Source organism: Carassius carassius, chromosome 24 (assembly GCF_963082965.1).
Source record: "Carassius carassius chromosome 24, fCarCar2.1, whole genome shotgun sequence".
Classification (NCBI taxonomy): Eukaryota; Metazoa; Chordata; class Actinopteri; order Cypriniformes; family Cyprinidae; genus Carassius; species Carassius carassius.
This window is the reverse complement of record NC_081778.1, coordinates 10,483,933-10,501,954: the sequence shown is the minus strand read 5'-3', so window position 1 is coordinate 10,501,954 and position 18,022 is coordinate 10,483,933. Positions and strand designations below refer to the sequence as shown.

Below are 18,022 nucleotides of genomic sequence, written 5' to 3'. Positions count from 1 at the left end.
TTCATTTACACAACACCAGTGTTTTAGTGGCATGAAAATGCTAACTTTTAAAAGCGGGTTTCAAAGTGCAAGTTTTTGAAAACAATATGGCTATCGTCTCCATTTAAACAATGGAACTGCATTGTGCATTTTTGAAAATGGGGACGTCATGTGCATGCCTATTAAGTGTTCAGTCAATAGGAATGCATTTGTATGCTGGTGTATAGAGATTTATTATTAGGGGCCAAGCACCAAAGGTGCTTAGACACCTATTGTATCCGTTAGCGTGATATTTTTCTTCTGCCGCAAGTCTATGGCAGCCCATAGAACCACTTGCGGGAAAGTTGTGAAATTTGGCACACTGATAGACGACAGTGAGAAAAGTTACCATAGCAAATTTGGAGTCTTTAACTCAAACTTTCTAGTTCAACCACTTGTCTAAACTTGAAAAAAAAATTATGCTAATAACTTTTGAACTGTAAACCACAAAATTCCTTGGCTCATGCCGAGTCAAAAAGACACCACAATAAAAAAAAATCACAAGGTTTAGTTTTTTTGCTATTTTTAATTGTTCGTAAAAACTAATTTTTCGAACTCGTCCTAGGCCATTGAACCGATTGTCACAAAATTGTAACCAGATCATCTTCTGACAACACTGGCTAAAGATGATGGAATTCAAGTTGATTAGTCATACTGTTTCCGAATAGCACCTTAACGAATTTTACAAAAGCCTGAAAAGTGGACATAAGACTATATGTTTGGTCGGCGCTGTGCCCCCTAGTGGTCAGGAGATATGAAAAATGAATTTTTTTGCTTATAACTTCTGAATGCTTTGGCCAAAAATCAAAACTGGTCTCTTTAAATTCGGTGGGTCATGTCGAGTCGAATGATATCCAATTGTCCCATGTCAGACACATCGAATTATTTTCTCAAATGCTGTATTTTTCAAATGCATTAGCATATTTTTACGAAAATAATTACAAAAATCTTCGGCTCCATGCCCTGATGGTACTCAAAAAGCTTGGAGGCAGGGCCACCTTGTGGTAAAAAAAATTATGATGAAATTTAGAAAAATGCTAATAACTTTTGCATCATGCCGACATCAATACCAATTTTGCCATAATTGTCTGAACTTCCTGTCCACCATTTTGATTCATGTTGAAAACCTACTTTTTCAAACTGGTCCAATTTTCATCAAATTTGGCTCAGATCATCTTCAGACCAAGCTGGCAAAAAGTAATGGATTTCGTGTTAATAAATGAAAACAGTTTTCGTTTAGCACATGAACAAATTTGTTGGAAAGATGCCAAAGTGCATCTGGCTATTGTAATAAAACTGGTTTCAAAATATTCCTTGGGCCGTGCCGACAACAAACATACCAATTCTTTAGTAGGAAATCTGACCACGTTGATCGCCATTTTAGACATGGTGCCAAAATGAGTCTGAGGAAATATCATTGTGAAGCTTTGACATAATGACAACAAACTCTTTGTGTGCCATTGTTACCTCACACAGAACACACCAAGATGATTTGATTACAGTGCCACCTGTTGGTCAAACATCGTAAAATTGCTTTTATTGCATTGCATTTGGTGTGATGCTCCATGCCATGCTTAACTCCTAATCTTGCCGCTGGAGTGCTTGGCCCCATAATTGCTGCTTGCAGCTATATTTATTATTTTGTTTTTTACAACTACTGGCCCAGCATGCACAATACAGCATTTTTGCAGATATGTGTTAAACTACTGTGACAAGTAAGCTGCCTCCTCCACACCCTGTCCTAAATCGCTGCCCTTCACCAGGCTCCCGACAGGGGTGGGTGCGTGAGAGAGGAGGGGCGCTGGATGAGCCAGGGCTGGTGGCATGTGTTGGGACACACCTGACGTAAATTGAGCCTAATCACCGCCGCAGTTTAAAAGCTCAACACTCCTCTCCTCGAGACACCGGTCTCTTCCCCGTGCATGCACACTGGTGTCCTCGTGGGTCGAGGAAGGGTGCGTTAAGGGATTCCCGTGCCACCAGACCCGCGGTCCGGACGAGAACCGCACCCATTTCACACGGTCATCGGGCCAGGATGCCGGGCCGTCCATCCCCTGCAAGCGTTGCGGCCAACGAGAAGGATGCGGCCGCTAGAAGAAGCTGCCACCCCTCATGCCCCGGACCGAAGAGGGGAGCGCGTACAGCCGCCGGACTCCGCTCCTTACTTGAACCCTTCCTCCATGAACACTGCCCAACCCGCACGAAGAGGACACCAGATCCTCTGTTTGTTTTGGACACTTTTCCCCTTTGGCCACTTTTAGCCCCTCTTTTACTTTTTTTTTTGTTAATAAAAGCCTCTTCGAGACCTGACGCCATGCCCACTGTGTCTGTCGTTTGCTTCCCACTTCACACTACGAACAGGTCCATTTTAATCAGTGTTGGAGCTAATCTCTGCAGGAAAGTGGATCTGTAGGACCAGACTTGCTCAGCAGTATTTTTTATGTATACTGTGCACTATTTACTTTATTCTATTGGACTAGACAGCAGAGTACAAAGTGCTTAGTATACAGTAAGAGATGGTACATCATTTAAGAAACAACTATGGGAGAAAGGATGACAGAAAATAAAAGTTTTGTCCACACTATAATCAGACCAAAATGACACAGAGCTGCCCTTACACAGATCAGGTAAAACACTCTTTCACAAAATGATTACATAAACTCTATATATTCTGTCTACCGTTTGTCATTGCATTATTTTCTTAGTATCCACAAATCAGCAAATACTTTGACTATATACATGTACAATCACTTGTACATTTGCCAGTAAATCAAAAAATAGAGAGAATGTTACCTGCAGGGCCAGTCGAACTACAGACGAAAGGTTTTTGAGCAGGCAGTGGATGATTTCCAGCAGACACAGGAGCAGAGAAGAGCAGCTCTTCAGCCCTGAGTGCATTTCTCTCACCAAATACACACCAGTAACTTCCACAAAGACATTACACACCAACTCAATTACACCTGAGAAGAGAGGTAAACACAAGCAAAATCATTCTTCTATACATCCATCGGCTCTGACTGTCCATCTGATGAACATATAAGATATAATTAAATAAACAACTGCCAGGTCTGTCACACATTACATTACACTTAATATATACAAACTGTCCGAAGTGGTCACAGTTACATACAATAATAAAGCATAAAACATCAAGATTCTTAGCTTATGGTGCAAAACACTTTAAGGTAGACATTGAATGGCATTCAAAATTTTACTTAATCTGATTTTTACTTGAATTACAATATATTTTTTTTTACACAAATGCATTTATTAAAAAAGGACATAATCAACTGATCAGAAGTGAGAGCAAATACTTTAAAATGTTGCACAAGATTTATGTTTCAAACAAGTGCAGTTTGTTTGAGCTTGAATACAGAAACAGAAAAAAAAAATAATAATAAATTTCCAAAAAATATTAAGCAGCAAAACTGTTTTCAACATGATGTGATAATAACTGAAAATGTTCCTTCAGCACTTAAATCAGCATATTAGAGTGATTTCTGAAGGATCATGTGACACTGAAGTAGTGTATATATAATAAAACCATTATAAATTTTTCAATCATTTTGTAATATGTTGCACAGTTTCACTCAATACCCACATAGCTGTGATGGTTGGATTGTAAATCCACAAAATAACATATATATCATATTCCATATTAACTAAGGCCCAATCCCAATTCTATTTTATAAGTCTGTTGAGTCACTTGTCAGTTTTGAGTTATAACTCAAACACAGACCACATGTACCTGGCATGAAGTTATCAGTTTATTTTGGGCAAAATAAAGTTTTCAAATCCTCACAAGTGAGAATACATTCTGCTTCAAATCAAAAGCCTTCTTTCTTTGCATGAACATTGGGCTGTCATTGCGCAAATATTGCCACATAGTGACATAGACATGTGGGGGTAGAGGTGGGCAATATGAAAAAAAATAATGACAAATTAAATTTTAGGGTGATCTATCCCTTGACAGTAATGACAGTAGGCTGCATGTTTAATAGTCCTACTGCACCTACACGCATCTAATATCAGAGTATGTGAGTGGAGTGGAGCGGCAACAATTTCCCCTCTGAGCTCCGAGCATTTAACAATCACTTCGCTCCAGCTCCGCTCCGTTCACCAGAAACACTGCTCTGCCTTCGCTCAGTGGCTAAAGTATTTCAGTAGGTTTGAAATGTTGTTCATAATGTAGCCTATATTAAAATAAAAAATAATTAAATAACAAGAGTTTCAAAGTGGCTTAGGCTACTGTGTGCAAACTTTTTTTTTTCACATGCCAAACATGGTTGTCAGCATTAAAAGGTATAATTGCTGCTTTCTGCTGTGCAAATTTTGTTCGTGATGAAAATAACAGCTTACATTTATTTTATCTACAGAGCGATGCATTTCTTACAGATTTCTGCTCATTCAAAATCAAATACAGATGAAGTAGCGCTGTAAGATCAAATTAGTTTGAATGCATTATTGCAAAAGCAATTGCCTGTGAATGTGCTGTCCTTATCATGATTTAACCCGAAAATATTCAGTAAAAGGAACAGACAAACTCCTTGAGAACTAGCCTGTAACTTCCCGCTCGGCTATTGCCGTCATTTATAACCTTCTGATTGGAGAGATCCAACTGTATCAAGCTATAGATTAATATGTTTAACCTGAATTATTGCTAAATATGCAGTTATATTACATTTTTATCGTCCACGATCAAAAATCATCATTTCCCACACCCCTATGTGGGTGCGTGTTTAAACATGCCATTTTAGCGAGGTGTGGCAGTCTTAACTTTGAAAAAGAATACACTAAGTAGACATTCAAAAGGCACTTTTTACCGCGGCGGCGGTATAAAGTGCATTTGCAGCCTTTGAACGCTGAGTGGCGCTTTAACCACAAGTTATCAAACAAGCGCATCAAAGCACATTTTCACTAATAGACGTCAGTTTTGACTCACTGATGTGTTAGATTTGGTGGCTTCAGTCAGGGAAAATGAAAGAAAAACAATGTAGTTAAAATGTTTAATATATTTAATATTTAATATCTACAGACGAAAGTTTGGTACTTATGAAGTTATGTGCATTTCTTAGAACAAATTCAAGCAGGATAAATGTCAAGCCTGTGCCTGTGCTTATATTTTCTAAGCTACATGGTATTAAACCATATTTTAGATTTGACACATTTAAAAGGTGTGCAGTATTATTTATATTATATTAATTATGCGTTATATTATTCAAAAGAAATTGTGGTTTACTTTGCATCAGAGCATTAAAAGTGGAAGCCTATTTTAGGGGGGTAGGCTACATGGATTAATATGCAAAATGTCAATATTTTCATATATTATGCCTACATTTTAATTTATATTTTCAATATAAATATATTTTTTCCTTTAATAAAACAACATGCATTTTTGTTATTCGTTACCTGTCCTTTAACTTATTGGGGAAAAAACATTTCTCTGTAAACTGATTAAAAATTGTTGCATGTTTAAACATGAAGCACTGTATAATTTCGTTCCCATTATTTATGCCTAATTAGCCTAAAACAAGAAACGAATAAAATTAAACCTGCACGATTAAATCTTTGAAACTCTAATAAATGGACGGATTAATAAACTGTCCTCACGATTAAACTCAAGTTTTTTCATTATAATCAACAAAATACACAAGATGTAAAAAATAGCTTTAGTAATTGACAACTGAAGTTATTTTAAAGGGAGCCTTCTTTACTTGCTTTTAAAGTTGGGCAATAGCATATGCCCTAAAAAAAACTGATTTATGATTTAAACAGATTTTTAAATCAATATTCAAATGACGAGGAAATTTTACAAAACAAGTTTTAACATAGTTCTTTATCATTCATTTAGCAGTCAAATTTATAACTGCAACAATATGATTTAAAAAAACAGTAATGTTATTACCTTAATGCTGGAAAGACCTTTATTTTTATTTATTTATTTATTTATTACTAGCCCATCATGCATCTAACCATCCATTCGGCGTTAAGAGCTGTTAAGATTAAAACTGGCAGAGTCAGTGTCATGGACGGAGGACCTGTTAATATATTTTCTAGTCTATATTTCCATCTCGTTATGCTGCTGGTTTAGTTTTTTTTTTTTCTTATAGAACTTATTTGTAAATAGAGCAGACACTTTCTGTGTGTCTAAACCAGACACGAGAGTTGTCATCCGTGCCCCACAGCGAAAAGTGTGTCTAAACTTGATGACATCACACTATAGTGTCAAATCATCTGAACACAGTGTCAGAACATTTTGTCATAAACAAAACGAGCATCAGTTCACTGATGGGTATCGCGTACAGTGTATCCATCACTGTGTTCTGTTGTCTTTTGTTGGAACGCTCCACTTGTGTCCGGTGTAGACCTGGCGTGCGTTTTTTATTGTTTTATTTTACTGCTTGTTTTAATGTTTTTATTAAATATCTGTAATTGACTGCATGGTCATATTTTCGAATTATTTACTGCCATGTGACCTACAAAAGTAAAGCTTGGCGAGTCGATCATGCTCCGCCCTCACTCCATGGATAAAGTATTTCAGTATGTTTGAAATGTTATGTTCATAACACAGCATATAAAATAATAATAATAATAAAAAAATGGCTTAAGCTATTTTGTGTAAACTTTTTTTCCCTATATCACATGCCAAACTAATAATGTTGTAAGCATTAAATATTTAATTGCTGCTTTCTGCAATGAACATTTTGTTTGTGATGTTTGTGATGAGATTAACAGTACATTTTTGTCAGTTATTTTATCTAAACAGATCGATTAACTTCTTCAAGATTTCAAAATCAGATAGCATGCTGATAATGTAGTAGCACTGTAAGATTACATTTGTTTGAATGCATTATTGCGAAAGCGATTGCGTGTGAATCTGTTTAAATCATGCTTTTACCCGAAAATAATCAGTAAAAGAAACAGACAAACTCTTAACATCCCGCTGGACTCTTGCAGTCATTGTAACCATCTGATCAAGCTATAGCTAAATATGTTTAACATTAATTCTTGCTGAATATACAGTTATATTATGGGCTGTTGGCATGAATTGTACTCGTGATGGAGCGCTCTTGGAGCGGGTGAAAACCACGACGCTCATATTCAAGTGTTTGTGCAAAAATTATTAATGTGCATTAATGACGGGGAAGCGCCGTCTCATCACTTTAATTTTTTTCCTGATAATGAATTTATAATTTTTTTAATTAACAATGTCGTGGTGTATCACATACATTAAAACATCTACAGAAAGCTTGAAATGTTTTTTAAACGAAAACAAATTGTGCAATTTGTGAATGTTGCATTTCTCTCATCGGAGAGAGCCAGCACAGTGAATTTCATCTTGCAGCAGACAAGAAAACATTTGTTTATTAATAAATAATTAAAATGTCCCATTTTTCACAATTATTAGGCTACTTCTGCATGTGCTTTGTTGCAAACTTAATGCATGTGCTTGAGCGCGGAATATATTAAGATTTGATTATATAAATTTAACATAAACCTCTGATTAGTTGAATATAACAAACGAAAGACTAGAACTAGAAAAATCTTACGTGGGGGAAGACCATTTTTTAGTCTATAAACAAAACAACAGTCCTTTATAAACCAGTTCAGCAAGTGAAAGCCTCATAAGACACTGTCCATATGAAAGAGCAATTCACACCTTTATCTCGACCCCCACAAGCCATACATAATAGGGCAGCACGATATTGGGAAAAAATGACATTGCGATATTTTATTTTTCTGCGATATATATTGCGATATTTTTTCTTACAAACAAAAATGGGGTGAGCACACTTACATTCTCATTTTAAATGATTTAAACATCGACACCATCGCGTCAATTGATTAATATGCGGGAGGGAGAGAGAGCAAGACAGCGCTCGTGTTGTTTGAAGACGGCTCGCTCTCTCTCTGTCTCTCTCGCGCACGATCTCTCTCTGTCTCTCTCGCGCGCGCTCTCTCTCTCTGTCTCTCTCGCACATGCTCTCTCTCTCTCTGTCTCTCTCGCGCGCGTGCTCTCTCTCTCTCTCTGTCTCTCTCGTGCGCTCTCTCTCTCTCTCTGTCTCTCTCGCGCACGCTCTCTCTCTGTCTCTCTCGCACGCGCTCTCTCTCCCTCCCTGTCTCTCTCGCGCGCGCTCTCTCTCTCTCTGTGTCTCTCTCGCGCTCTCTCTCTCTGCCCTGTTAAACTTGCATGTGTTTTTCAGTCCTGTCAATGAAAAACTTTCACTCTATGATGGTTAAGCTGTGCAATTAATCTGCGAATCACATTCGTCAAGGGCCGGGGAGCAGCTGGCCCGTACAGTTAATGAATAACAGATCAAGTACGACAGCCTACATCGCACATCCTGTGATGTGACTATCGTGGATTCAGCCTAATACATAACTACCCAAAACCCAACCCCCTCTAGCTGAACTGAATTCGGTCTGTTTTTGGCTCTGAGGAACGGTGTATTACTGGGCTGAAACATGCCTGCACTCAGCAGCACTACTCTTTGTATTCATTATATTCTTGCAGCCCATATTATTATTTTCACAAAACCATAATGATAATAACAAATCATCAATTAATAATTAATCATTATTTTACGAAAATCATTGTTATTTGTGATCGTGGATGTTTGCGGAAGGCTTTAAGACCAAGCGGAATTCTCTGTTCCCGCCTCACAGCTCGCAGGACTCGCGCTCAGTGACGCAGCTTCACTGTCTGCGGTTTGACTTTACGAAATCAGATATATACAACTTATATATATCGAATACAACTTATTGATCATGAGTCCAACATTTAGCAAGGCTGGAAAAAAAATCCTTCTAACAGAAGGAAGACGTATTTCATTGAGCTAATGCTGTTAGAGAGAGAGAGAGAGAGAGAGAGAGAGAGAGAGAGAGAGAGAGAGAGAAACTAGTCTAGGGCTATTCTTAAACTTGGAGCTCATTATATTGAAGTACAAATCCAAACACCAGAAACGTTATGCATTTTATGAATAATGAAATGTTATGAAAAGTATGCATTTTATTTATTCACATGCTGTATGGTTGAAATAATATTTTTGTTCACAACTTTAAGTTCCGTTGTTTAAAAAAATGCTTTATTGGCTAATGTTTCATAAACCTTCAGTTGTTATGCTCTAAAATCCATGCCATTAGTGATTTCACAGTATTTTCACCTCCTAAATCACTAATCTTTAAAGTCACAATTCTATAATGGTCAAAATTACTCAGGCCAATTGTATTTTTTAATGACATTGTTTTATTATTATTATTATTATTATTTTAATAATTGTAGCCTACATAAATAGGTGAAGCAAAACAAATATTCGGATCGTCCCTTATTTTTTCCCTTATTTTCTTAAAGAATAAACACGTATTTTCTACAAGAATAAACATGATAACATAATATTAATTAATAAAAATAATTTAAGCAATTAAAACCTTTTTTTAAAACTTGAATTTAAATACTTTTAAACTAACTTTAAATTCTCAAGGAGTTTATAAGTAAAAAAGGATAAAATGTCACAGGGCATGTTAAATAGTCTAAATGAACTTGTGTTAATAATATAATTAGAACTAACAATATAATTTGATTTTTTTTAAATGAACAATTCCTGTATAAAATGGGACAGCAACCTTTGTATCAAACATTTTTAAATCGTCCACAGCTGAGCATCGCGGGAGGCTTAATCTGCGCCAGAGCGCGTGAAGTGAATGTGATGAACAAAGTCATTTTCAGATGCAATGAAAAAAAAAAACCCCTGGATAGCCTATATTAGGCCCAAGCTCTGCTCTGAAGTATAACATTTTAATGGATTAATCGCCTATTTTCATTTGCTGCATGTCTTCTTTATTTTTTATTTTTTAAACACGCTAAAAAATAAATTAAGTTTGTCAGAGGAAAAAATAAGTCGTCTATAGTTGCATTTGAACGAATTCATCACCTATTCTCTGTTTGCTGCATGTTTTTTTTTTTTTTAAACACGCTAAAAAATAAATCAGAGTTTGTGAGAGGAAAAAATATAAGTCAGGTATAAGTAAGGATGTGTACCGAAACCCGGTATTAAACTGGCCCCGGGGCTAAAATATGAAAGACCGTAGTATCGGTAAGATCTGACGCTATCGGTTCTGCCTTCGGTACTGGAGGAAAAAAAAAAAAAAAAATGTACTATGTATTTTTGCTTAATAATGTTATCGTGCACATCTTATCTCACCAAAGATTTCTAATGTGCGATGATATTAAGACGTTTGTCTGTGAGATCTGCGAGATCTCTCATGCGCGCCACGGAGGCTGTCTGTCAGTCACACACACACACCACAACGAGCGCGGCGCACACACACGCATTAACTGTACGTAAACTCCTGCTTAATAATGGCGAAGAGATTTGCTTAATCTTATCGTGCACATTTTATCTCACCAAACATTTCTAATGTGCGATCATATTAAGACGTTCGTCTGTGAGATCTGCGATTTATAAAAATAATAAAACCTATATTTCCCTTAAGACTAGTTATGTTTTTGTGGTTGTTTTAATTTAAACGTGTCTGCTTCTATTTAGCCAATTTATTTTCAATAAACTAAAAAATAATAATAAAAAAGGAAAACGAATACAGCTCATTATCAGACTGTAAAAAAAATGCGATGAAAAAGTCATGACAACAAATTTTTAAGGTTGGCTACTTTAACTTATAGAAATAATTTAAGCAATTTAATGCGTTTTTATACTAGTTTAAATCTGAATTTTAAATACTATTAAACTGAATTTAAAAATCAAATGGAATTTAAAGTTTTAACGGGTGAAAATGCCACAGTGAATGTTAAATATAGCCTAAATAACAGAAGACCTTGATTGCATGTTACCATGAAACTAACAAAATAATTAGATCTTTTTTTAAATTAACAATTCATGTATAAAATGGGACAGCAACCTTTATATCAAAAACTTTTACGTCGTCCACAATTGAGCAACGCGAGAGGAAGGTATTGCGCAAGAGCGCACAAGTGAATGTGAAGAGAGTTTTTAGGGGGTAGGAGGATTTTTTTATTCTTAAATTTTCATATGCAATGAAAAAAAATGGGATAAACACGAAATAAATAAGTAAATACAATAAATTGATATACAGTATATCCCCTTAGCTTACCTGTTGGGTTTACCTCTCTCATTCTGGATACATCCAAATGTTTCCATATTCGTGATGTTGCGTATCTGCAGCTAAACTATTATTTATTAGGTAAAATAGGCTTTGTGGTTCACGTGTGTTTCAGTGTCGAAGGAAAAATATTATAATGAGCAAAAATATGCCACAGTAGACCGCTGCTCATGCTGTACTGCACTGTTTACAATGAATATGTGCGCGTAAGGCACCAGCGTATAAAACAGCTGAAATATACCATACTCAATTTTTGCTCACACAGTTAAGGCATTATTGGAGACAGTTTGAAAAATCAAGAACAACAGCAGTTAATAAGAATTATTGCTGTTAGTGCGGTCTTAATGCTGGACTGTTCTCATTTCGTTCCTCATATGGAACTTGAAGGATTTTATTTATTTATTTTTGCTAAGAGCAAACCAGAATGAAAATATATATTTTTTAATCCGTGTGTTTGTGTTCCTATATATATATATATATATATATATATATATATATATATATATATATATATATATAGGAACACACACACAGATTAGAACATTTTATATTTTTATTCTGGTTTGTTTATATATATATATAAACCTAGTAAAGACTGTTTAATGACAATAGCATGCAGTAAGACTTTGTGTAAAGGTCTTTCTTTTACATTTTTACTGTAGCCTAAGACTATCCCACGTTTTTAAATGAACTCTTACTTTAAATTTTATAATGGTTTTTAAGGATGTTAAAAAGTTATAATATAATGCTATTGATGATTTACTTGTCCTTTCATTTTAGTTTACAAACCGTCATTTTATTATTACAGTCAGTTCAAAACTCGTCCCTTTGCGCCACCTGGCGGTAGTTAAGCAAATTATTTTAACACGCGACTGAATTCAGTTAATGCAGCGGCACTGCCGTGGCGGTAAAGCCCATTTAACTTGTCCTCCTACTGTATCTCTTTGGATTTGAGACTTTAGTCTTTGTAACCTTACAGATCTTCTTCATGCGCCAACAATTTTAAACAGTTCAACTGTTACTTAACTTCAAGGATGCCAAAAAACAAAAGATAAAGAAAAAACAAAAGAAAATTGAAAATAACTTTTTATTATATAATATGCTGTACTATACCAATATTTCTCTTAGAATTAATTCAGGGGAGCAGCATGAATAGTAGACCTTTGGCTTCTACTTTAAATGCACTGTACAATACAAATACATAGTGCAAAGCACAAAATAGTACCTGCTCATTTAAAGTATTATGAACATTCTTTTACAGTATAAGTCTGAAATGCAAAAAAAATGAAGTAATTTCTTAACTTCAAGTATTTCCCATTGAAAACAAGAAACCAGGGTGGAAGAGCTTGTGCCTTTTAAAAACATAACTATTTTACATCACAGTGAAGCCTCATTTACATTTTAATAAAGATAATGTGTAGTTCGAACATCTTTTAATTTATGTTGGTGCATGTGGTATTTATAATTTAGTGAGGGGGTAAGATTCTTGCTCTAGAAAACATTTGATTGGAAAAAAATTCTCCACCTCTTTAAGAGTTTTTTAGTTTGTATTTCTGGACAAGAGCATCTAAACCTTGTAAATGCAAATATTTCAAAGAGATTCAATCTGGATTCATGAAACATTCTTATAAATAAAATTCTTCTTAATTTTAATGTACTTACCTTTTCTCTTAAGATAAGACAAAATTTAAGAACAATTAAAATTCTTGAAAAGGATCTTCTTAAATCATTGAAAAATATAACTTAAGAAATTATTTACAGTTAAGAAAGATTTCATGGATTTACTGGGTTATTTCAAATTAAGCATTACAACATACAAGCTACATAGTAGGACTATAATTATGGACTTTCTGAAGTGTCAACAATCACTGATAATGTTAACAATGATAGGGCATGATTGTGTGTGACACTACTTCGCTGAATTAAGAATTCAGTAACAACTAAAATTAGTCAGATAGGGAGCTTGGACACATTTTCTGTAGCAGCGTGCAAAAATTGTGTGCGCACTCATCAAGATTATTAATGATGCACAGATAGCAATATTGGTATTAGGCCCGATACTGCACTCCTACTCATGGTCTGATATCAAAAGCTGATGACACACAGCAGGTAAAAATGGCTGCACCCAGACAAAGAAACAATGGAGAAAAAAAATTGAGTTATTAGAGATGAAGAATGTCTATGAAGTACACAGAGTGGTAGTATGGTCGAATATGTCAAAAAGCAAGTAAACCTTTGCACAAGTTACTAATGTTACTTCACAGTAGGGGGGGGGGAGAGAGAGAGAGAGAGAGAGAGAGAGAGAGAGAGAGAGAGAGAGAGAGAGCACTTCTGTTGCATGATCTTGATTGCTGTTCACTCCTTTAGCACATGCATCATTTGGATTAAACTAAATCATCAATATGAAACAAACAAAAATTATAGGTTCATTCACTATAAACAACATTTATTTTAGAGGTCAAGCACACAAATTTATTTAAAGTGAACGTGAAACTAGCAAAATGCCCTAGGCTATATGTGTCTCGCTCATTCTGCACCAATACAAATGTGTATGCACACTGTGCATGTTTTGCTTTCTTGATGTTAATTTCAGTATATGAGTTGTATCTAATATAAGTCACATCACATTTCAGATGGTAAAAAAAAACATATATTTCAGAAAATATGTTCATCACTGTTACAAGATTTATTTATAATGAGTAGTTTCCTGCATTATCACTGGAAAATGTCTTGTGAGTGCAATACTGAGCTGTGCAATGGAGCAGCCTTTATGTGCCATTAAATAACAGAGCAATAAAATGAACAGTTAAAGCAACAAAAGCTTTACAATAGATTTTAAAGGGTATAATTAATTGAGAAAATAACTGAAGGAATTATCAGTTTGCCAAATGAAGCCAGTTAACATGTTTCATAATACACACACACACACACACACACACACACACATATACAGAGGTGGGTAGTAACCAGTTACATTTACTTCGTTACATTTACTTGAGTAATTTTTTGGGGTAACTAATACTTTTCGGAGTATATTTAAAGATGGGTACTTTATACTCTTACTTGAGTAAATTTTTGGGGGAAAATCTGTACTTTTACTTCGTTACTGTGGGCGATGCTCCTCTCGTTACTTTATCTTAATGCAATAAATGTTATAAATGCTTCAGTTTATTCCAAACGCGCCGTCTACTTTTCTCTGGACAATGAGCGATGCCCAGTCGCGAATGATTCATTCTTTTGAGTCAATTCTTTTCAAAGGCTTGATCAAACCAATTGGCTAACGAGTGAATTGGTTCATGAATCAGTTTGAATGAGTCGTTCAGTTCCCTGCCGCACGCGCTGAGCGTCTGAAGTGGTTCACTCGGAGTTGTAACGTTTAAGAACAAAAAAAGCGTTGAAAACGGGGCTATGGAACTGCACTGAATTGAAAGCAAATCTGAAAAGGTTATTATTTGCTAGCGATGGAGATCCTTATTAGATGAACACCGCGTGTGCTGTCTACTGTTTAAGAGGTAATAACTTGGGCTACATTCGATTACAGTATCACTGTGACATTAGTTTGTTGTACGTGTGTGGCTTATAAGAGGGGAGTCAAGTTGAATGCAGCTTCCAAAAGACAAAACATAGCCGATTAAGATTTTATTAATTTTAATACAATCACACCTGTCCCAGTAGGCTACGTTCAGCAAGTCATATCATCAGCTGCTAAATTCAGATCTGTGATTGCTTGCTGGCGCTGAGCCAGAGATAGATGTGTTTTTACAGCGCTGCACATTCTAACCAATCACACATGATTCTTTTGAGCTTATTAAAGCATTGGCCAATCAGAATTCTCTCGTCAGAAACAACAAAGTGCAGATGTGTGTACGAATCTTTAATTAAGATATTGATTTCACAGTGTTAACAGCTTCAGTGATTTAAATGGGAGTTTCTGAGAGTGATTGAAATCTAGACTGTCAGTGAAATGATCTTTAATAATGTAAATGTTATTTGGTCTCTTTCTGAACAATGAAAGATTAGTTGCAATATTTATATCACATTAACTTTCAATGTTAAATTCACATTTAATATAAAGTCAGTCGTATTAAAAATATGTTATGGCATGACACCTATATCTGTTACTTAAGTAAACAGACTGGGTTTTATAATAAATTACATAAATTGGAGTAAAGGCTGATGAAATATATACATTTATACACACACACATACATTACATACATTTTATCTATATATCTAAATAAAAATAGGCTCAGTATATATGACCCAAAGTAACTAGTAACTAACTACTTTACTAGTAGATTTTTTAACCAATACTCTTTTACTCTTACTCAAGTAACTATTCAAGACTAGTACTTTTACTTGAGTAAATATTTCTAGAAGTACTTTTACTTGAGTACAGTTTTTGGGTACTCTACCCACCTCTGCATATATATATATATATATATATATATATATATATATATATATATATATATGTATATAGTGCTGGGCAACAATTACTTTTTTTATTTTTTTTATTTTAAATAAATAAATAAATAATCACATTGTTATGCACAAAACTAATATGGCAATGCAAAGTAGTGTATTGTGCACTTTTTTTCATTTTAAAAAAGTACTGCTATATGAAAAAAGTGCAAGAACATTTGGTTTGCAAAAACTTTAAACAAATAAGGTGCTTTTTTACAGCAGTATTCCTTTTACAAATTAGCAGTTAAAATATTTCTTGTAAATCTTAACTTTTTTCTTAACTAAACAAGCTATACTCAGAGTCCAGAGCCTCGATCATAACATTGTAACAGGCACCTTCCTATCAGAGACCTGCACGATCACGTGACCCAACGCAGCAGATTGCAGTGCGGGCAACACTTGATGGGCGGGTATAGACTTGTGTGTGCGGGATGCGGGAGAATAATTAGGGTGTGCTCACACTAGGCAATCTTAACTCCCAAAGCCTGGTTCGTTTGATTAGTGTGATCGTTCTGTTTAGCAGACCCTGGCTCTGCTGGCAGAGGTGGGCAAGAGCGCAGTTCAGTTATATATAGATATGTGAGTGTGAGCGCTAACCGTGCCGGAATGCAGATCTTCTGATACAAGCATGATTACGTGTATATTTCTGAGCGGCAAAAGTGATAGATGTGTAAAGTTATATATTGTGAAAGGGCCGTGTGTTACCGTTCTCATACAACTCAAAATAATAAACCACAAGTTAACAAAACAATGCACTCCACGGTGTTGAGCAAGAGCACTTCCCTGCTGTCTTCACATGCTATCGAAAACTTCCTTTTTATCATTTATGAAGTCGTGATTATGTGCATTCTTTTCGGTTAAAAATAACAGTAGACAGTGGTTTATGAATGCTGATGCTTAGCCTAAACAATTTGATCGGGAGCATCCCCTCCTGTGAACCATGATTTGTCTGTATGTGTATTCAGTGCCAGTGAGCAACGGACTTTCATAATAATAAAAAACTGCGTTAACGCGTGGTAAAATAATTATCACCTATCAAAGTTGTAGGAACAACAAATAATGACTTGACTTCTAGTTGATCATTTGGAATCATAAGTTGCTTATATGAAAGGCAAAGGCCTCTAGATTATGCTTATTTTACAAAAATAAAATATTTTCATGCCGTGATTTTAAATTATTTAATTAGGATAGAAAGGTCAGACTTTGCTTAGATAAAAGTCTTGTCACTTAACAGAAACATTGTACAGTACAGAGCATAAAGTCATGGTGCAGTGGAAAAATAATTAATATTGTGTATGACTCCCATGAGCTTGGAGGACTGCATCCATACGTCTCGGCAATGACTCAAATAACTTATTAATAAAGTAATCTGGAATGGCAAAGAAAGCATTCTTGCAGGATTCCCAGAGTTCATCAAGTTTATTTGATTTCATCTTCAATGCCTCCTCCTTCATCTTACCCCAGACATGCTTAATAATGTTCATGTCTGGTGACTGGGCTGGCCAATCGTGGAGCATCTTCTTTGCTTACAGGAACTTTGATGTGGAGGCTGAAGTATGAGAAGCAGCGCCATCCTGCTGAATAATTTGCTTTCTCTTGTGGTTTGGAATGTAATGGGCAGCAAGAATGTATTGATACCTCAGGCTGTTGATGTTGTAATCCACTCTGCAGATTTCTCACACGCCCCCATACTGAATGTAACCCCAAACCATGATTTTTCCTCCACCGAACTAGACTGTTTTCTGTGTGAATCTTGAGTCCATACAGGTTCCTATAGGTCTTCTGCAGTATTTGCGATGATTGGGATGCAGTTCAATAGATGATTCATAGGAAAAATCAACCTTCTGCCACTTTTCCACAGTCCATCCTTCCTGCAAGATGTGGGCCTTGGTAAATGCAACACGATTTTTTTTTGTTGTCTTCTGTTTAATGCTGGTTTCTAAGCACTAGTTCGGCCATTGAGACCACTGCGTGAGAGAATTCGACAAACCGTTCTTGTAGATACAGTTCTAATGTAGCTCTGCTATTAGTTGAAAAAGGGCTGGCCCTGGACTGTATAACCAACAAACGGTCCTCTCAAACAGTTTTACGGGGTCTGCCTGACATGTGCCTGTCACCAGTTTCTTCAAATCTTTTTCTTATTCTGGTCTTCGTTTCCGAGTTCCCAACACCTGTCCACCTGACATTTAGATAAATTAAAGATGTCTGCCACCTTAGCAGGAGACTTGGTCTTCAGGCTCTTGATGATCAGCACTTTGGTCTGTGGTTGAATCTTTGGCATGCTGTCAGAGGTCACGATGCATTTCAAATGAAGGTTGGGTTTGCTGAGGTTCTTCTTCTACACACCAGGGAATGTGTTAATTACAGTATTTGTCACAGGTGATGCTCTAATCTGTGA

General features: G+C 35.7%; 1 protein-coding gene across 1 annotated transcript in view; it reads right to left on the bottom strand.

Annotated features, from left to right (window-relative positions):
* Positions 1-18,022, bottom strand: part of LOC132102784 (serine/threonine-protein kinase ULK4-like) — a 261,675-nt gene that overhangs the window by 74,806 nt on the left and 168,847 nt on the right. Inside the window, exon 33 of the mRNA XM_059507432.1 lies at positions 2,812-2,978. Within this exon, the coding sequence (XP_059363415.1) occupies positions 2,812-2,978 (167 nt within the window). The remainder of the gene's footprint in view (positions 1-2,811; positions 2,979-18,022) is intronic.